Source organism: Balaenoptera ricei, chromosome 15, assembly GCF_028023285.1.
Source record: "Balaenoptera ricei isolate mBalRic1 chromosome 15, mBalRic1.hap2, whole genome shotgun sequence".
Taxonomy (NCBI): Eukaryota; Metazoa; Chordata; class Mammalia; order Artiodactyla; family Balaenopteridae; genus Balaenoptera; species Balaenoptera ricei.
Window position 1 is genome coordinate 34,233,534 of NC_082653.1, and position 21,944 is coordinate 34,255,477.

The 21,944-nt window shown below is 41.8% G+C and overlaps 1 protein-coding gene across 3 annotated transcripts in view; it reads right to left on the minus strand.

Moving 5' to 3' along the window:
- The window catches only part of FERMT1 (FERM domain containing kindlin 1), a 48,307-nt gene extending 26,612 nt beyond the window's left edge, over positions 1–21,695 (minus strand). The window contains exons 1-6 of one of the 3 annotated variants that reach the window (XM_059897431.1): positions 21,621–21,695; positions 15,795–15,963; positions 13,695–13,928; positions 10,165–10,311; positions 8,517–8,730; positions 6,373–6,475 (exon numbers count right to left, since the gene is read on the minus strand). In XM_059897431.1, coding sequence (XP_059753414.1) covers positions 6,373–6,475; positions 8,517–8,730; positions 10,165–10,311; positions 13,695–13,928; positions 15,795–15,945 — 849 coding nt within the window. In that variant the 5' untranslated portion in view covers positions 15,946–15,963; positions 21,621–21,695. Of the gene's footprint in view, positions 1–6,372; positions 6,476–8,516; positions 8,731–10,164; positions 10,312–13,694; positions 13,929–15,794; positions 15,964–21,120; positions 21,341–21,620 lie in introns of those variants that run through there. The other 2 variants (XM_059897430.1, XM_059897433.1) reach the window with 2 other exon arrangements.
- Positions 21,696–21,944: the final 249 nt, after the last annotated feature.

Consider the following 21,944-nt stretch of genomic DNA (forward strand, 5'->3'; position numbering starts at 1 on the left):
ATTCATAACAGCTCCAAACCAGAAACAACCCAATGTCCCTCAACTGGAAAATGGATAAACAAGTGTATCCAAATGTGTCCATCCACACGATAGGACACCATTCCAGCAAAAACACAGATAAACTTCGAAGTCATCATGCCGAGAGTCCAGATACAAGACTACACACTGTATGATTCCATACGTGAAATTTCTAGAAAAGGTAAAACTCAAGACGGAAAGCAGACCAGGTGCGGGCTGGGGCTGGTGGCAGGGACTGACCACAGATGGGTATGAGGAAACATTTTTGGGTGACACAAGTGTTTTAAAACTAGACTGTGGTGATGGTTGCACAACTATATAGATTCACTAAAAATCACATTGTACACTTACAATGGGTAAATTTTATGGTATGTCAATTATACTGTAATCCAAAGACATGACAACTAAACAAACCACACACACAGTGCACACCAAAACCAGGCACCCAACCCCCAACCCTCTCCCCCAAAAAGGCCCCGCCTTTAATTCACAGCTGAAACACAAAATCTAAATAGTATGTGCGGTTGCCGAAATCTGAATTGGACTAACAAACTGTCATATTTATCTATCATCTATCTATCATCTATCTATCTATCTATCTATCTATCTATCTATCTATCATCATCTATCTCTCCCTCTCTGTCTGCTGTAGGGGTTTTAGTGAGAGTAAGTTAAATCACCCTATAAGGCTTTTCTCTCAAATGCAGTTAGAAAAGATTTAAAAAATTTAATAAGAGCTTCCTCACCTAAAAATACTTAACTCCCCTCCACCCCAAGCCAGATTAAAAAAAAAACTCTTTGACAGAATATTGGTTAAACAAGAGTTGCCTGCATTTACAGACTAACATCAAGAGAAGAGGCCGGGCCAGCCTGGCTCCTGCTGAGGAACCTGGATTCCTCTGCGGCATCCACAGAGCTCTGGATTTTCCTCTTTGGAGGCTTGTTCACATTCCCACTGAGGCTCTGGGACAGCACAAGGTCCTGGGTCTTCACAGGTTCATTCATTAACAGGTATCCCAAAAGCTTTCTTCCTGAGAACTCTTTCAGTGGTTTCAGCGACTCGGAAACAAATTTTTCCCTGGTGGGAACTGGCTACGGCTGCCCTCTCCTTGGCCCTCAATTTCCTTTGTCTCCTGGTTAATTGAAAATAGAAACCACCAAAGCACGTGGTTTCTGCCAACTCCACTGCATGAATCCCTGTTTCTCCCTATCTGGCCAATTCAGTAAACCCTTCCCTCCTTCCACCAACCAACAATATAAAAAATAACAAAACCTACCTCCCATAGTTTTCATGCTCTCAGGAAAGGATTACTATTTGGATCTAATCACTCTTAAGTGATTCCCTAAAAACTTGGGTAGCAAGTTTTTAAAATTAATTAATTAATTAATTATTTTGGCTGTGCTGGATCTTCATTGCTGCATGCAGGCTTTCTCTAGTTGCGGCAAGCGTGGGCTACTCTTCGTTTAGGTGCGCGTGCTTCTCATTGCGGTGGCTTCTCTTGTTGCAGAGCATGGGCTCTAGGTGTGCGGGCTTCAGTAGTTGCGACATGCGGGCTCAGTAGTTGCGGCACACAGGCTCAGTAGTTGTGGCGCACGGGCTTAGTTGCTCTGCGGCATGTGGGATATTCCCGGACCAGGGCTCAAACCTGTGTCCCCTGCATTGGCAGGCGGATTCTTAACCACTGGACCACCAGGGAAGTCCCCAGTTGGATAGCAAGTTTTAGTATCTTCTAGGCCTCTTATTAAAACTGATGTGCCTTGGGACTTCCCTGGTGGCTCAGTGCTTAAGAATCCTCCTGCCAATGCAGGGGACATGGGTTTGAGCCCTGGTCCGGGAAGATCCCACATGCCACGGAGCTAGGCCCGTCCCATGCGCCACAACTACTGAGCCTGCACTCTAGAGCCCACAAGCCACAACTACTGAGCCCATCTGCCACAACTACTGAAGCCTGTGTGCCTAGAGCCTGTGCTCTGCAACAAGAGAAACCACTGCAATGAGAAGCCCGCGCACCACAAGGAAGAGTAGCCCCTGCTCGCAGCAACTAGAGAAAGCCCTCGCACAGAAACGAAGACCCAACACAGCCATAAATAATAAATAAATAAATAAGATAAAATAAAAGACAAAACTGTAGTTCCCAGAGGCTCTCATTATAAAAAAAAAAAAAAAAAAAAGTGCACTTAAATGGGGCAAGAGAGTATATAATGATGGAATTCATTTTGAATGAATTCAAAAGGGACAAAGGGTGTACAATAAAAAGTCAGTCTCTTACCTTTCCTTGTTCCCCACAAAGTGTAGTTTCTCTACCGATTGTTTTATACCTTGTTCTTTTTCATTCAGTAATATTCCCTGAATATGCTCCCCATCAAAAGAAAGCTGATTCATTCTTCCTAATCAAAACACTGTATGAGGGCTTCCCTGGTGGTGCAGTGGTTGAGAATCTGCCTGCCAATGCAGGGGACACGGGTTCGAGCCCTGGTCTGGGAAGATACCACATGCCGTGGAGCAACTAGGCCCGTGAGCCACAATTACTAAGCCTGCACGTCTGGAGCCTGTGCTCCGCAACAAGAGAGGCTGTGATAATGAGAAGCCCACGCACTGCGATGAAGAGTGGCCCCCACTTGCCACAACTAGAGAAAGCCCTCGCACAGAAACGAAGACCCAACACAGCCCTAAATAAATAAATAAATAAATAAATAAATAAATAAATAAACCCAAAGTTAAAAAAAAAAAAAAAGACAATTAAACTCAACAGTTTAAAAAAAAAAAAACAAAACAACACTATATGAATGGACCATAACGTATTTAACCAGTTCCCTATTGATGGATGTTTAGGTGGTTTCCAATTTTTCCCTAAAAGAAATAATGTAATAACTGTTCTTGTGTACAGACATATCAACTCACATATTTGAGTATAACTGTGGTATAAATATCGAGGGGTGGATTTTCTGGGTCAAAGCCATGCAGAATTGTAATTCTGATAGATATTGCCAAATTGCCTTCCACAGAGGCTAGATTAATTCTTAATTTGACCTACAAGCAGTGTATGTATGAGAGAGCCTGTTTCCCCACACTCTTGCTAAGATAGTGCATGAAACTTTTTGATCTTTGCCAGTATAAGACCTTATAAGAGCCATTGTGGTTCCTTTTCTATGAACTATGTGTTCACATCCTTTGCTCATTAGTCTACTGGGTTGTTGGTATTTTATTATTGATTTGGAAGAGCTCTTGATATATTAGAGACTGGCCTTTTGTTTGTAGTATGTGTTGCAATGACTTTTTTTTAACTTCATTTATAGTTTTTTGCCATGCATAAAATTTTCATTTTTTAATTAAAATGTACCAATCTTTTCTTTATGGATTCTGGATTTTGCATTTTTAAAGTATATTATATTTGAAATGTATTCTAGTACTTTCATACATCTGAGATTTTAATCAGCGCCTGTTGCCTCAGCTCTACAACTTGCTTGGATCTCTCCTCTGAAAGCCAGAGAAGAGAAGCTCCCTGGTCCTATTATATGATTTAACTCCTAAATGTAGGGTACCTTGTATGTTTGCAGTGGTTTCATGGGTGCTATCTTTGCTCTTCTTGATTTGATTGTAGATTCTTTGAAAGCACAAACTCTATCTTAAGTTTCTATATCCCTCTACCCAGGAGCCTTAAACTTGCTTTCATTTATAGCACTCTGTACTTTAGGAGGGCAGAGAAGGGAGGGCTGCCACAACTCTAGAGTGGTTGGGGAATCATCCTGCACCCCAAAGTCCTATCCCACCAGCTTGAGTTTTCCTGTCACCTTTGGGTTGACAGCTGCTATTTTGCTGTTAGATTCAGATACATTTTGTTCATAGGCTATGGACACAGAACTCCTTACCAATTAAGCAAGCAGGGGCTGGAGGCAAAGAGCCTAGGACAACAGCCCTAGTAACCTTTGCCTTCCGGGTTCTTGTCCCCTTCTGGAAGTATGATTCCTTTTAATCTTCCACTTTTTAGACAACACATTTTTAACACTGCCCCTCCATGTTTGATATTTATGCTGATGATCTGCCATGTCTGAATTCCTTGACTGTGATGTCACTTACATGTTCCTGACTATTATTTTAAGTAGTAGATGACTGAGTTTACTTTGAGCATTGAGCTCAATTGCCAAAGCAAGGGTTTTAATGGGGAATCTCTTGGCAAGGAAATTGATAGGAGGGTCTCCAAGGACCAGCTGATCCCATCCTGGAGCAGGCGACTAGGAAAGTCTGACTCTCCCAGCATCCTTGCAGCACGTAGGGGTTGAGAGTAAAGGAAATATCAGAAGTGCTCCCTAACTCCAAGGAGTTTGCAGTTTATTTGTAGAGAAAATCCATGAATGTGGTACAATTAGAGGTGTGAGTCCTGAAATTACACTCAGTTGTGGCTCAGAGGAGGGAAGGGCCAGTGTGACCAAGAGTAGAGAAAAGCTCCTTTCTGGAAGGAATAAGACCTGAATGTGATCTTAGGGCAGGGTTTCTGAATCTGCGATTCTTGGATTTGGGAGGCTAAATCAGGTGGTCCATAAGCCTGGATTAGGAAAACCTACACCTCTATTTGCAATGGCTCTTAATGGAAATTTAGCATTTCCTTCCATGGTGAATGTAGGCCACAAACCGCAGTACTACAGAGCACTTATGACTTCATGACTACCAGAATCACAGATTTTTCATATTGCATCACAGTTGCTGTTTTCAAATAATGCTCACATTCATCATCACTTTGATATCAACTAATTAAACAGATATGTTACTTACATCCATTTTGAAAAAGATTTTGGTTACTATAGTTCAATATAGTTCCATTTTGTAATCCTATGTATTTTATTTCATAAATTTGAAAACGTTATTCTAACATCCAGCAGTTTTGGGCCCTCAACTTCTATCTTAGTTCTTGGCACACGGTAGTTGTTCGATAAACAAATGAATAAATAAAACAACAGGGGCACAAGTCTGAAGAGATAAGTTGGGGCCACATTCCTGACTTAGCAATTAGAAAATGCATAAGTATGTTTTATTTATGTGTTATCTAGTTTCAGAAAAAAATTTAAGGCAGTTTATTAGAATAGATAGCATACAACAAGGTAGATTAAGTTACCTAGGAACTAGTCAAGGAAAGAGTAAAGCTGAGTCAGGAATGAGGCTAAAAAATGAGGTCACAGAAAATGTAAAGATTTGGTTCTAGCAGGCAACACAAAAAAGAAAACCTGAATAGTTGTATAATTCACACTGCCCTTAAGAAAATCAAAACAATTGGTTAAGAGAAGCCATAACAGTAATTTCTCCTGAAGGTTTTATCAAAGAAGAGCCAAAGTTTGCTTTCTTACCATGATTCACTGGAAGTGATGTACTCCAGATGCAAGCTAGGCCCATGGGCAGTAAGCTGGATCTCAACCAAAGACTGAGCAAGAGCTCCACAGAAACAAGGAAGAGGGCTTATTTTGAAGCAGATGCCAGTTAGGTAAGCAGTGGGAGTCCAGATGGGCCTCTGGAGCCCAGACGAAATGAGGACCAAGGAGGAGACAGTGACACAAGAGGCAGAAACACTGCCGTGGATGAGGAAGGGATGGGTGCAGAAAAGGCGACCCGAGGCAGGCCCCTTGGACAAGTGCCCGGTGGTAATCAAAGAAGAGCAGTCAGCTCGGAACTGGGATGGGAAGGATACAATCATGCTGTGCACTCAGAGGACTGGTGACCCAGTGTGTGTTTTCTACTTTGGGCCATTTTAAGTGCCAATTCACAACTCTACAAAAGGGAGAATTGGGACAAGGAAGGGGCAGATGTTCAGAGGAGTTATTTCACCATTCAGCTGTCCTAGGAAACTTCAGGTGGGAGATGTGCACTTAAAATGAGAGTTGGCAACCAGCTGGGGTCTTTATTTATCCAGATGATCCCTCTGTCTCATTGCCCAAGACTCATTCAGCACCGCAGTGGGGAGCCAGGTGTGTGCTATCATGAGGTCCTGGCTTCTTTGCCAAAACCCCTCCCCTCTTAACCTGGGCCCTGACAACTCCCTCCTTCCTAAGCATGAAGGACTCCAACTCTGTGAGCCACTCTCTTCTTGTTTCTGCTTCACCGTGAATGGAGAGGGGCAGCACATGCCATGAGTGAAGACCCTTAGAGACTCCCCTAACTCAGGGGTAGCCTACCATGCTCGCTAGAGACAAACAGATGAAAATCCAGAGACCAGTATACATTTATTGGTCTAACCTTACAGAGCTAAACAGAAGGTTACATAAATTAATCCTAATTTTGAAAACTAAATAACTCAATTTTACACTTTCATGCATTCACATTAAAAAAAAAAAAAGGAGAGACAGAATTGAGAAAAAGTATCTTACTTTGGGATTCAAGTCAAAGAAAGTGTAGTATTTAAATCGTAACAGCAGCTGCTCATCCTCCTGGATGCCTTGTTCCATAAGGGAACGTGAGGAGTCTAGCCAACTAGAAAACAACAGGATGAGTTTTAAAAGTCAATCAATTTTACACACATAATTATAGTATTATATAATGTGTTTATATATACATATGCATGTATATCTAAATGTATACGTGTGTATACATACACCCTTGAACAAAGTCCGGGTAAGTAATATAACCAAAACTCAGTAAGGGAGATGACTTGATAATAGCTTATATCTCCATTTTATACATACAGCTTTCATACAGCTTTCCAAGTGCTTTTTTGTATGTATATATTTTCTCACTGACACTTTAAAGTAACCAACTGAAGGAGCCAGGGCAGTTCTTCTTCTTCTTTCTTTTTTTGAGTTAATTTTTTTTACAATTTAATTTTATTTATTTTAGCTGCACCAGGTCTTAGTTGCGGCACGTGGGATCTTTAGTGGTGGCATGCGGACTCAGTTGCGGCACGTGGGATCTTTAGTTGTGGCATGCGGGCTCTTAGTTGCCGCATGTGGGATCTAGTTCCCTGACCAGGGATCGAACCCGGGCACCCTGCGTTGGGAGCGCAGACTCTCACCCACTGGACCACCAGGGAAGTCCCCCAGGGCAGTTCTTATTTTCTCAGTTTTATGGATGAGGAAAATGAGCCTCAGCAACATTAAGTGATATGTTCAAGGTCACATGCCTCGTGGTGGAGCCAGAATGAGAATCTGCGCTTGCTGACTGTTGCATGTACTTGTGCTGCATGTACTTGTTGACTGCTGACCACTTCTACACCAGATAGTCCAACCCAGAACTGGCTCTATCTTACAGAAAGTTCTATGTAGAACTTTCTGTAACGATGGAAATATTCTATATTGCCCTGCCCAATTGAGTAGCCACTAGTCACACGTGGCTACTGAAGGTTTAAATGTGGCTAGTGCCACATTTTAATTTTAATTATATTCAAACATAAATGTAAATGTCCATACGTTGCTAGTGACTCCTGTACTGGGTAGCACAATTCTAGAGTTTGAAAGATAAGTACTGGCAATGGTGAGGGGTGATGAAAAGTTAACAACAAAACAAGGTGGGAATGAGGGGCATCCAATACCACTGAAGGAAAATGGCTTGAACTTCTATCAAGTATTTTATATATGTTTATATATATTGATTATATATACTTATATATGTAATATTCTATTACATATTATATATTCCCTTTTGGGAGAATAAGAATAACCAAGATTCAGTCTCCAACCTAAAGGAACTGACAGTCCAGTAGGGTAACCAAGCCTCATACTAAAGGAACAAGGTAACACTGGAGCCAAGAACAGGACTCAAGGGAAGTGACTGATCTTGAATGGTGACATCTGAGAAGGAGTCTGTATGTGGCTGGGCTTTAAAGGACAAACAGGGATGGGCTGGTAGAGGAGGAGGGAAGGAGAGGGTTCTGGAGCAGGGGAAAAGCTGGAGATGAGGCGGTGACAGAAGAGTGAGCATGCACGTGGGGGGATGGGGTGCATGAGAGCACAGCAGGACGGACAGATGGACATCTTCGGGGCCAGATCTCACAGGGAATGGAGTGCTGTTAACAAACTTGACTTTGCTTGGTGGACAGCAGGGAGTGAAATAGATGGTGGTTTGAGAAATAGATTGTGTTTTCTGAGACCACTTCAAACAAACGCTGAAGGACTCACTCGTTGGATCGCAGAATGGAGAAGGAGTGCTCTACGAAAGACAGTGAGGCCACCTTGGGTCTCCTCTGCTGCTCCATGGGGACCAACCCACTTATAAGCTGTTCTACATTCCATAAAATACACTTTGCACACGTGTATGGGCAAAGAATTAGTATTCACATATGGTAAACCATTGAATTAACCCAGTGCATAAATGTTGTCACATTTTAAATGTATTGAAATGATGAAAGGCTGCATTTTTCCCTTTTGTTGCTAAAATCAGCACTGATTTTTGTGAATAGTATACAATCCCTAGGCATGCTAACTTAAAAATGAAACACCCACCTCCCCCATCCCTGCAGCATCTCTCTTACTATATCAACATCAGTTCACAAAGAAGCAAAACGAAGTCATGTCCTTACCCTGTGTTAAGCTTGGCTTTGTCAACCAGAGACCGAGGCTGGTACATGTCAGCAAGAGCTTCTGGTGACTGAGGGGGCTGGCTGAATGCGAGGATACTGCAGTTTTGTTCAGTCAAAGGGCTGTCACTAAACCAAGTCATTGTGGATGACGCTGGCGTTCCGTTGATGGGGTCATATGTGGGGGTCATGGTTCTACTGTATAAGCCAGGACTTACTGCAAAGCAAAGGAGAGTATGAACTAGGATATGAGATTTGGGGTAGGAATCTTTAGAAAAATAATTACCAATATTGCTTGTACTAAAATGGATTTTGAACTTAAATGTTTGTTATCATTTAAAATAATCAGATGAGTCATGAGTGATGGGGAGAGAAGTTAAACACAGGTAAAACTCCTGTCTGAATATTTAGCTCCTGGGAAGCTTGGGAACTCATAGGCTGTAAAAACTTCCAAAATCAACCCAGACAGATGTGGGACTATCTCCTTCTCAATAATTCAAAATTCTCCTATTTCGGTGGTGAGTTCTGGCACTATTAGAAAACTGGAGCTCTTGCAGAATGCATGCATACACTATATTCTTTGGCAAATCCCCTAAACAAATCACAGTATTTACAATTTTAAGAACCCAGCTAGTTGATGGTTTATAAATCATCTGACTCTAATTTGCATAAGGAAAGCGTAAATAATCCTTTTCATTCTTTGCATTGGAATATACTATGCAAGAAACCCTCAGAGCTGCAAGCAAGCTAGAGATTAATTCTTATATATAGGCATATCTTATTTTATTGTGCTTCGCAGATACTGGTTTTTTGTTTTTTTAGAAATTGAAGGTTTGTGGCAACTGTGTGTTGAGCAAGTCTATTGGCGCCATTTTTCCAATGGCATTTGCTCACTTTGTGTCTCTGTGCCACATTTTGGTAATTCTCCTAATATTTCAAACTTTTCCATGATTAATATATTTGTCATGGGGATCAGTGATCAGTGATCTTTGATGTTACTTCTATGACTTGCTGAAGGCTCAGATGATGTTAGCATTTTTAGAAATAAAGTATTTTTTAATTAAGGTATGTACATTTTTTTAAAGACATAATGCTATTGCACACTTAATACTAACAGTAGAGTGTAAACTTTTATATGAGATGGGAAACAAAAAAAATTTGTGTGACTTGCTTTATTGCTGTGGTCTGCAATATCTCTGACGTACGACTGTAAAAATAAAAGGATGATGCCTTTACAGAATTTTTACTGCCCCTCCTGTTACACGCCCAATGCAAAATTTAAATTGAGTTCAGGAAAGAGTCATATGAAGGTAGGATCAGGAAGAGAAGTATATCTGAGTGATCTAACGGATTTCCTTTATCCCACAAATTCATGGCCAATTCTACTAAAGTTTTACATTCATCAGCGACCTAATACATACAATTAAAATAATGAGCCATACAACATACCTTGTCAAAAAATTTCTCTTAGTTCTAAAATTAGTTGGATATTCTATCCTCATCACTGGAATCCTCAATTTTAGTCCTTCTTTGTTTGGGGGAGAGAAGAAAGGTGAGCAGAGGGGAGGAGAGTTCTTGGGACTTAAGAATTTAAGAAATTCTTGGATTTAATAATGAATTAAAACAACAAAACACCTATCATAAATCTTACCTGGTGGACCTGAATTTGTTGGAGAACATTCCAGGCTTAAAATATCTTCAATTATGGGCTCCTTATTATTTTTTTCTTTTCTTTTCTTCTTTTTAAAATATTCACCAGAAGGCTTTAACAAGGAAACTTCTTCTGCTCTTCTAATATCTAAAAAATAAAAAAATATAAAAAAGAAAGAAGAGGGCTTTCCTGGTGGTGCAGTGGTTAAGAGTCTGCCTGCCAATGCAGGGACACGGGTTCGAGCCCTGGTCCAGGAGGATCCCACATGCCGCAGAGCAACTAAGCCTGTGTGCCACAACTACTGAGCCTGCGCTCTAGAGCCCGTGAGCCACAACTACTGAGCCCAAGTGCCACAACTACTGAAGCCCATGCACCTAGAGCCCGTGCTCCACAACAAGAGAAGCCACCGCAATGAGAAGCCCACGCACCGCAATGAAGAGTAGCCCCCACTCGCCGCAACTAGAGAAAGCCTGCACACAGCAATGAAGACCCAACACAGCCAAAAATAAATAAATTAAATAAATAAATAAATAAATAAAAAGAAAGAAGAAATGCAAAAAGTAAAAAGAAAATTCCTTCTAAGACTCAGAGTCATGTTGGGCATCTGAAACCATTTCTCAGGAAATTCCTGAGAAATAAATGGAACTAAATCGCATTCCTTTTGAAGAAACTGAAGGGGATAAGTGACTCCTAAAATGGGTGTGTGTGGGGGTCAGATAGTTGAGGGAGATTCAGTCTAGGAAAATTTCTAGTTTGTTTTTTAATCTACTGTGAAAATGTTTCAAACATATCCAATGTGAAGGGAATAGTATAGTGGCTCCTTCCTGTGCTCGGCACTCTGCTTAAACTGCTCTCAGCATTTCGCTATGCTTGTGTCATCTATTTACTACGTTTTCCCCTCCCTCCTTGCTTCTTTCCTTCCTCCCTCCCTTCCTTCCTTTTCTGTTTTTAGGTTTTTAAGCAACAACCAAAGACCCCACCTTTTTTCTTTATGGACCAGCGGTCTTCAGAGCCTTTCTCTGCCCAACAGCTACTTTCATACCCGAGGCAGACACAGTAGGTGCCCTGCCCACCCCTTAGCCATCACCATTTCAGTGCGCTCTGACCCCCTTCCAATGGCAGCTAGGATGTGTCTCTCTACCCAAGGGCTTGCTCTGGATGCCAGAGTCCACACTGCTCAGATATAGATGCAACAGGCCACATGAGTTCAGAGAATTAACGCTCCCCAAGAACAGCCCTCGATGACTCAATGACTGATGAGAATGGTGTATTAACACCCTAGCTCCCTTGCCCCTTGGGTGGCACAGCTCCAAGACATGTCCACACTGCCTCCCAGAGGTCCCCAGTTGCCCACAGTGTGACTTGATCAGTGATACTTGCTCATTATTGGCCTTCTCTTCCCAGTCTCACTTTCCCACTCCCAGCCAGTGTTTCCTGGCATCACCTTCCAAATAAATAATATTTGTACTTGAATTCTTATCTCAGGTTTGCTTCTGGAGTGCTCAAACTAAGAAGATAGTCCCCATTTTCCTCCATTAATCAAATATACGTATAACTGCCATTTCCAACCAGAACTGATAACTTTATAAACACACTGGGCTGCTATGATCCTAGGTAAAAGCCAAGGAATGTGGATGTTAGAGTTTCTGGGCAGCTTTCCTGGAGGTAAATGCACTGATTCTATAGGTCCTCCTACCTCTTGGTTCAAACACTGCTTGGTGCTGAGGCTGAGGCTGGCAATTGAGCTCGATTCCCTCCCAGTAACCAAGCCTGACTGTCAGGTTGCAACACACACCTGTGACCATTCCAAATGCATAATTTATACACAAAACCCGGAGATGAATCAAAATTTGCAGTGGAAGCTTTACAAACAAAACAAAACAAAACAAAACATCGATATCTCCAAGCCCAAGATTTGTGTCTTGTCTTTTCTTCGAGGGAAAAAATCATCCTAGTGCTAAATTTGATTTAGTTTCAATTGGTCACATATAAAAAGTGATTATTAGGGAATTCCCTGGTGGTCCAGTGGTTAGGACTCGGCCCTTTCACTGCTGTGGCCCGCGTTCAATCTCTGGTTGGGGAACAGAGATCCCGCAAGCCATGTGGCATGGTCAAAAAGAAAAAAAAAAAAAAAAAAGGGTTTATTAGAAATGCCAAGTTGAGCCTTTTAGAACTACCATGAAGGTATAATCTGGAAAAGAAAAGAATGTATGAATGTTTCTGTTTATTTCAAAACTTCAAGTTTTCGGCCCCAGCTACAATGTGTGCTTCCAGTCAACTGTGGTGTGTGAAATGTAGAATTTTATTTCCTCATTCACTCTGTCTTCAAATTTTCATTAGAATATTACTGAAAGCAAGGCGCCCTGTACTTGTCATTTGCTCACCATGCATCAGGGACAATTCTGGAACTTATGTTTTGTAATGGAAGCTTCCATTCATTTGCTCAGTCAACAACCAGTTACTAAGCAGCTGACGTGTGCCAGGCATTCTCCTAGGTGTTAGGAACACAGACATGCTCAAGAAATGGTTCTGTCTTCACCTTATTTAATACTATACCAGCCTGCACTACCCAACACTGGCACTCTCAATCCTGTGTACACTATTACACTTTTTCCTTTTTTTCTCCACTACCTATCTCCTTTTAACATCTTATTTTTTACATGATTTATTTTCTGTCTCTGTATGCTACAGTGTAAGCTCAAGGAGGGCAGAGATTTTGGGCTATTTTTATTGCTTAACCCATCCCTAGCACTCATCCCAGGGCCTGCCAAACCAATACATATATATTTGTTGAAGGAATGAATGAGCAGTTTACAGTTTAATGGGGAGATAGATCACTCACTCACGTACTGTATATACTGTGTTCAAATACTAAATCTTTGCCTTGGAGCTCAAGAATATACCTACACACTTTCAAAAAATATAAAATAAGAACACCTTCCTGACCCAGGGTTTGCTCCTATTATGGAAGTCCCAGGAAGAAGAAATGGTTTGGACAGTGTTGTCTCTAATGGCTGTTAAAGTTTCTGATCCATAATTAAGTGGACTTTTCTGCTTAAAATAAACTCCACAAATGATGTTTGCGGACAGAGTTATTTACTGGAGCCAAATGTTAAGGAAGCAATTAAGACATTGCATCACCATTATCTCAAAAACAATAAAGACATATCGGCTCTATGGTGATAATAATTTAATGGAACTCTTTTTTGTCTTAAATATAATGATGATTTCAGTATGCCTTAGAGAAATGAGTTTTGGGGGGGAAATCTTAATGGGGTTGTCTCTTCTGTTTACAAATCTCTTTTTAAATAGTTTTAAGCTTTGTGGAAGTGAATCTGATTTATTCCAATAATGTTCCGTTTGGTTTAACTTCACTTAAATGGCTAAAGTCTCCAGAACTGGGCTTGAAAAGTATGCTCCTAATAAGGGATGAGTTCGGTAAAGCCAACTGCTTGTTGGCAGAAGTGCATGTATTTTCCTGTCCTCCTCTGCTGAGAGTCCAGAGGGCGCAGGTGCCTGCGGGAACTCACTCAGGGCTCTGCAGATATCGCTGACCGCTCTGAAGACCACGGCCGAGAAGCTGACTCGCAGTCGCACTGTCTTCACATTGGGCAGGCGGAGGCGAAGCATTTTATGCTGAGGGGTGAAGAGAAGCTTTGCATCTGCCTGGACCCCACATTTGTCCAGGGTCCAGTGAGTTTTCAGAAGCCAGCAGTGCTTCTGTTCCCACCAAAGGGCAAAGTCTGACCAGTCCTGGGCTATGTCTGCAAGAACGGAGAACACAGTGCAGTAAAGTGAGAGTGAGCACTCGCACCCCAGAGTCAAGTCCCTTGTGTGCAAAACTGAAGCCAACGCTGGTCTTCAGCTCCCACCTCCTCCTACAACCCAAGGTTTCATCATTCTTGGCTTCTTGTCAAAGTCCCTAAGGCGGGGCAGGTAGAAGACAGACTGAACCTTACCTTCTTTATATTTAAATACTATGAAAGAAAGAGAAACATACAATTTTTGTTCCTGATGAAATACTAAAGTTCTCTTCTCCCAAGTCCCTTGGTGTCATGGTCCTTTCTGGGAAGGTCAGGAGCATCACCTCTGTTTAATCAAGATTATTTCTCTAATAGAAATGAATCCTTCCACAAGGGAGTATCAACAGCTCCCAATCAAATTCCACGCAGAAGTACTGGGAAGCTGACATTTCACTCTTCTCAGGAATGTCCATCTCTTATTAGTTCCACCATATTCCCAGTTTCCAAAGTGTTTACACTGAAATCAGAGCTGAATATTTTCTCTCTCAATGGTAGCATCAACATTGAATTCTTCTCCTTCTTCAATGCCCCTTGGCATCTAGGTTGAATCTTTCCCCTTTGCCAATGTTAGAGTCAATATTCAATGTTTTATTTTGCTAAATTAAGAGCCACTGGTAATTTTATTTACTTAAAAAATAGTTTCTCCCTCTTTCTTTCTCTCTATTTAGATTAGAAAACCTTTCTCTCAGTGCTATTAGAAGAAGTATAAATGCTATAACTATTTTGGAAAGTCCTATTCAGTAATTTTTCTCTGAGCTATATACGCATTAGAAATGCATGTACTGTATAGTCACCAAAAGACAGGTACTATCTGTAAAAGCCCCCAAATGGAAACAATCCAAATATCTATCAACAGGTAAATGGATAAACTGTGGCATAACCATACAATGGAATATTATACAGCAATGAGAATCAATGAACCCAAACTATATGCAATAGCATGGTTAAATCTCACAGACATAATGTGGCAGGAAAGAAAGCAGATGCCTAAGAGTATATTATCCTGTATAATTCCACTTATATACAGTTTGCAGACAAGTAAAATTATTCCTATGGAGTAAGAATTCAGGATAGTGGTTACCCTTGGTGGGGCAGTGGCTGGGAGGAGTTAGGTGTGGGACTTGGGTGGGGGAACAGGTAATGTTCTCTTTCTTGATCTGGGTGGTGGTTTTAAGACTGTGAAAATTCACTGAACTGTACACTTATAATAAGTGCACTTTTCTGTACGTATATGATAATCCAATGAAAGCTTACTTAAAAATACTTTATATCACTAGTGTAAATGAAAAGCCAACATCTGTGGTCTTAAGTAGAAGACAAAAAATAAATACAAAGAAAATAGAACATTATTAAATTCTAGGTACCTCATGTTGACTCGTGATGTGAAGACTCTGACCCTGAAGACTTCTTTCCTTGTTTTAAACAGGGTGAGTAGCAAATGGTGGACAATGTTAAAAGACACATTGGCACCAGGCTGCCTGCATCACGGAGCAATCAAGCATTAACGGAGAATCACACAATAACCTAAGGCCCCAGGTGTGGTCTAAAGTCACCATGGAAGGGGTCCCGTTCTTGTGCAAATAGATTTTTACACCTACTGGGGAGCTTTAGTTTGCCACCAAAGACTCAAATTTTCACATTGGGGGTCAGGGGGTGGTTTGGGCTCCTTCAGGTCTTCCCATTTCTCTTCCTCTTGCAGGCAGGGGCCATTACAAGATGGATGATCAAAAAAATTTAGATGGTCAGATAATCCAGTTCAGCCATTTAGTGGTGATGCAACAGAGAGGGTTTCAAATGTAGAGAAACCATAAAGAAGCAGCAACTTACTGATCTGTTCCACTAACTTGAGCATCACTCCCCCAATGTGCAGGTCTCCAGACACTCTCAGTGTGACGTCCTTCTGCTCCTCTTCATTTGGATGGTCAACTTGGATCACGAGTTCCCAAGAAGCAGACGCAAAGTCACTGGATGAGAGCATTGTGGCAAATGCAGGTGTCTGTGCGTAAAAAGGCAGACAGATCAGAAGGATGCTGGGACTCGCCAACCAGACCTTGCAGAGCAAAACTCTTTTTTCCCCCATTTTAGCCCTGTCTTCAAAAATGCCGCAGGGTTCCTGATATTAAATTCAGCATCTTAACTTTAAAGACAAAAAGTCTTATAAAAATGATCTCAAGCCTTCTAAATTTATGTACTTCACTTTTCCACCCTCCCAGGTCCACCTGGCTATTTTCTGTGCCTGCCCAGTGCATCCATCCTTCTCTACTGACTTTTCTTGACCTTCTCTGAACTATTTTAGCAATAGGCAACAAATCATGGCAATCCTTGACACTTAAAAAAAATCAACTTTATTGAAGTATAATTTGTATACAATAAAATGCATTGAATTTAAATGTACACTTTGATGTGTTTTGTTGTATGCAAATTATATGTCAATAGAACTGACTTAAAAAAGGGAAATTAAAAGAGGAAATTAAGGGCTTCCCTGGTGGCGCAGTGGTTGAGAGTCTGCCTGCCAATGCAGGGGACATGGGTTCGAGCCCTGGTCTGGGAAGATCCCACATGCCGCAGAGCAACTGGGCCTGTGAGCCACAACTACTGAGCCTGTGCGTCTGGAGATTGTGCTCCGCAACAAGAGAGGCCGCGACAGTGAGAGGCCCGTGCACCGTGGTGAAGAGTGGCCCCCGCTAGCCGCAACTAGAGAAAGCCCTCGCACAGAAACGAAGACTCAACACAGACAAAAATAAATATAATTAATTAAAAATGAGGAAGCTGATAAAATCAGACTTAATGCTTATTAAAAAAAAAAAAGAGGAAATTAAAATCTTTATCTTGGGACTTCCCTGGTGGTGCAGTGGTTAAGACTCAGTGCTCCCAATGCAGGGGGCCTGGGTTCGATCTCTGGTCAGGGAACTAGATCTCACATGCATGCCACAATGAGTTTGTATGCTACAACTAAGGAGCCAGTGAGCTGTAACTAAGGAGCCCTTGAACTGCAACTAAGGATCCCGCCTGCTACAACTAAGACCCAGCACAACCAAATAAATAAATATTAAAAAAAATCTTTATCTCTAATGTATATACATATGTATTATTACATTCCTCCCATAAATACTGATGACATCTTTTGGTATGAAAATTCAAAAAATAAAAATAGAGCAAAATTGTTTCTTTTCTAGTCATATAAGGTAGTTTTATCTTAAGCACATAGAGATACAGGTCATTAGTTATTGCCACATATTTGATTTACTTGAGTAACCATTTTATATCATATAGAGGTTGATAAACAAGTGTATCAATTAAGTTTTTGGACACACCTTTAGCAACAGATTTAAAACAGGAGTGACAGACATACAAACCCACTCTTCAAAGTACAGTTAGGGGTGAGAACTTCAAACCCATAGTGTTCTCCTCGTTGGAGGAACTATGATGAAAGAAGCTAAGCAGTATCAGAACTGAGTGCTGTGGGGGTAATAGGAACACTGGGATTCCAAATTGGCAGAACTTAAAAATGTCAGCTCTCTCTTAAATAGAAAGCAAATGATACTACCTCTCCTGGCTATTTTAAAATTTAAAATAAAAATCAGTCATTTAAGTGACAACAAATGTTTTTCACTTTGCTAGGTAAAGACAGCTTATGAGAAATCTATGTTTTCATAAGGCCTGTTTTTAAGAAACATCTGTGCATGCAAACGGCCCAGGAAAGGGCTTCTCTAATGGAAAGTGCACACGAACCCTGAGAACCTTATTAATATGCAGATTCTATTCAGCAGGATCTTATTAACATGCAGGTTCTAGTCAGCAGGTCTGGGGTGGATGTGGAGACCCTGCATTCATAACAAGATCCAGCTAATGCTGGTCTTCCTCTCACACCCTCAAATTGCAACAACCACTTGAAAAATTAGCTCCAGGACTCAGTTCCTCCCTTCAGACTAACTAGATCACTTATTAAGCCAGGACTATGGTGACCTCTGAGGAGGTCTGCAGAAAGTGGGCATAGAGGGAACGTACCTTAACATAATAAAGGCCATATATGATGAACCCACAGCTAACATCATACTCAATGGTGAAAAGCTGAAAGTATTTCCCTCTAAGATCAGGAACAAGACAAGGATGCCCACTCTAGCCACTTTTATACAACATAGTATTGGAAGACCTAGCCACAGCAATCAGACAAGAAAAAGAAATAAAAGGAAGCTAAATTGGAAAGGAAGCAGTAAAACTGTCACTGTTTGCAGATGACATGATACTATACATAAAAAATCCTAAAGATGCCACCAGAAAACTACTAGAGCTCATCAATGAATTCGGTAATGTTGCAGACCACAAAATATATATACAGTAATCTGTTGCATTTCTATACACGAACAATGAATTATCAGAGAAATTAAGGAAACAATCATATTTACCACTACATCAAAAAGAATAAAATACCTAGTAATAAACCAACCTAAGGAGGTAAAAGATCTATACTTGGAAAACTATAAGACACTGAAGAAAGAAATTGAAGACAACACAAACAGATGGAAAGATATACCACATTCATGGATTAGAAGAATTAATATTGTTAAAATGACCATACTACCCAAGGCAATCTACAGAGTCAATGCAATCTCTATCAAAATAGCAATGGCATTTTTCACAGAACTAGAACAAATAATTTTAAAATTTGTATGGAAACACAAAAGACCCCGAATAGCCAAAACGATCTTGAAAAAGAAGAACAGAGCTGGAGGAATCACACTCCCTGACTTCAGACTACACTACAAAGTTACAGTAATTGAAACAGTATGGGACAGACACAAAAACAGACACATAGATTAATGGAATAGAACACAGAGCCCAAAAATAAACCCACACACTTGTCAATTAATCCACAACAAGGGAGGCAAGAATATACAATGGAGAAAAGACAGTCTCTTCAATAAGTGGTGCTGGGAAAACTGGACAGCTACCTGTAAAAGAATGAAATTAGAACACTCTCTAACAACATATACAAAAATAAACTCAAAATGGATTAAAGACCTAAATATAACCAGAAACCATAAAACTCCTAGAAGAAACCATAGGCAGGACACTCCTTGACTTGAATTGTAACAATATTTTTTTGGATCTGTCTCCTAAAGCAAATGAAATAAAAGCAAAAATAAACAAATGGGACCTAATTAGACTTAAAAGCTTTTGTATGGCAAAGAAAACCATAAACAAAATGAAAAGATAACCTATGGAATGGGAGAAAATATTTGTAAAAGATGCAAAAGACAAGGGATTAGTTTCCAAAATAGACAAACAGCTTATACAGCTCAATTAAAAAACAAAAACAAAAGCAAAAACAACCCAACTCATTCAAAAAATGGGCAGAAGACCTAAATAGACATTTCTCCAAAGTAGACATATAGATGGCCAACAGGCACAGGAAAAGATGCTCAACATGTTAATCATCAGGAAAATGCAAATTAAAACCACAGTGAGATATTGCCTCATACCTGTCAGAATGGCTATTATCAAAGACTACATATAACAAGTGTTGGCAAGGATGTGGAGAAAAGGGAACCCTCCTACACTGTTGGTGGGAATGTAAATTGGTGTAGCCACTGTGCAAAACAGTATGGCAGTTTCTCAAAAAACTAAAAATAGAACTACCACATGACCCAGCAATTACACTACTGTGTATATATCAGAAACAAAATAAAACAAAACAACCGAAAACACCAATTAGAAAAGATACATGCACCCCAATGTTCATAGCAGTATTATTTACAATAGATATGGAGGCAACTTAAGTGTCCATCAACAGATGAGTGGATAAAGAAGATGTGGAATGGAATATTAGCCATAAAAAAATAATGAAATTTTGCCATTTGCAACAGCATGGATGGACTTGGAGGGTATTATGCTGAGTGAAATAAGTCAGACAGAGAAATACAAATACTGTACAATATCACTTATATGTGGAATCTAAAAAAATAAAACAAACTAGTGAATATAACAAAAAGGAAACAGACTCACAGATATAGAGAACAAACTAGTGGTTGCCAGTGGGGAGAGGAAAGGGGGGAGGGGCAAGATAGGGGTAGGAAATTAAGAGGTACAAACTATTATGTATAAAATAAATAAGCAGCCAAAACTAACACAACATTGTAAAGCAATTTTACTCCAATAAAAATAATTAAAAAAAATAAAATAAGCTACAAGGATATATTGTACAACTCTTAAAACTCTGAGCTAAACTCTCAGTACCTCCACTAAGCATTCCTACTAACATAAATCTTTCCCAGTGAGGACACAATAAAGATAACTCAAACTCATAACACGCCATTGAAGTATTTGACTTTAAGATCCTTACAATTTCTAAAATGCTATGATTTGAGGTTTTGTTATTTACAATGTTTTGTACATAAAGAAAATAACCTTTCTTTTAAGGTGACTCCTTGCTGCTTGTTTTGTGAACAATCAGACACAGGATTTTTTCTTTTCCTAACCTGGGCAATCAAAACACTTCTCATTTAGGCAATAAATGGTGATTCCCTTACAACGAAATTCTGGCTAAAATTAGACAATCTGGTTTCCCCACATTCCTCTCCTATCTTTTCTGCGCCTTTTTGAGCGAACTTCTCAAGTTCAGCAAGCTGTTACTTGTTGAGGAAAGCACATCTAAGTTAAAGACCAGAACAAGAAGCAAAGCGCACCACCAGACCTGCCTTCCTTTGGGGAAGCCCAGTTTACCACTTCCTCGGGTCCTTTATAGAAAACTCAATCAAGAAAGACAGACAGACGTAGGCAGGCAGACAGAGAGAAAGACGGGGGGAAATAGACGCAACGCTTCCCTGGAAGATCAGAGTAAGTGGGTCCGAAGGCCTCTGGCCTGTCTTTTGCCAGCTCTGCAGGGTCCTGGGGCCCAGGGGAGTGTGGTGGGTGGGTAGAAACCTGCCCCCTACCCCCATAAAGACAGTACCCGCAGCTGGACGGAGAGTTTACTTTGCGCAGCTAGATACGCAAGGACGGAGAAGGTGGTCACAAGCCGAGGACGCGGTTTTTAATTCAGCAGCCATTTAAGTGCAAGGAGCTGTAGAAAGGCAGGGGCGGGGGTCTCGGGAACCAGCGGTGCCCATCGCAGCCTCCCCTCCCCGCCTGGTCCCGGCCCCTCGCCACCCACCTCCTTTCCGGAGCCTGCGGCGTGCGGAGTCGCTGCCCCCTGGAGACCCGGCCAGAGGCCACTCCGGCCGAGCCAGGGGCGCGCGGTGGCGGCAGCTGCTCCGCGAGGTTCGGCTGGAGAAGGCTGCGCGCGGACCTGCCACCTAGACTGGCGCCCGCCCCCGCCGCCCAGTCTCCGCCCCGCGCGGCCCCCGGGGCAAGGCCGGCCAGCACAGCGGGCAGGCGCCTGCACGCCCAGCCCCCGCCTGCCAGGTCCCGCTGCCCGGGGAGGGGGCGCTCCGCATACTTTACGGGCAAAGGGTGGTCGCCGGGCTACCGCGCGGCGAAAGGGCGGGGAGAACCCGGCGGAGGCTCAGCCCCGTGCCCCTCTTGCGACCTCTCATCCTGCCCACCCTCTCTTAGACCGCCTCCAGTTTCCCGGTTCCCCGAGGCCCGCCCGGGACTAGCCCGGTGATTAAGGTCCTGCTACTTCCCCGCCCTCAGGATGTACCAGTCACTCACACCCCGGGGTGCGTCCACGCGCCAGGAGCCTCGGCTTCGGGCGAGAACAACCGCCTCCCCTCTAGAGAGCCTGGAGGACCTGTGGTCGCCAGTTGGAAGAAAAAAAAGCGGTTCATCTCTGAGTAAGAGGGTGGTGTAAACCCCTGAGAAGGGTGAGGCACCCCAAACATGCACGATGGAAGACCCCGGGGGAACCCAAGGCCACGCCCCTCGCGGAAGTCTGGGTGGCTCACCTCACATTCACCACCCAGCCCTCCGCTCACCCTCCTGTTGGATTCACTTCCGAAGAGAGCAGGAAGGGTGGGTGACCTTGGGGAATTTACA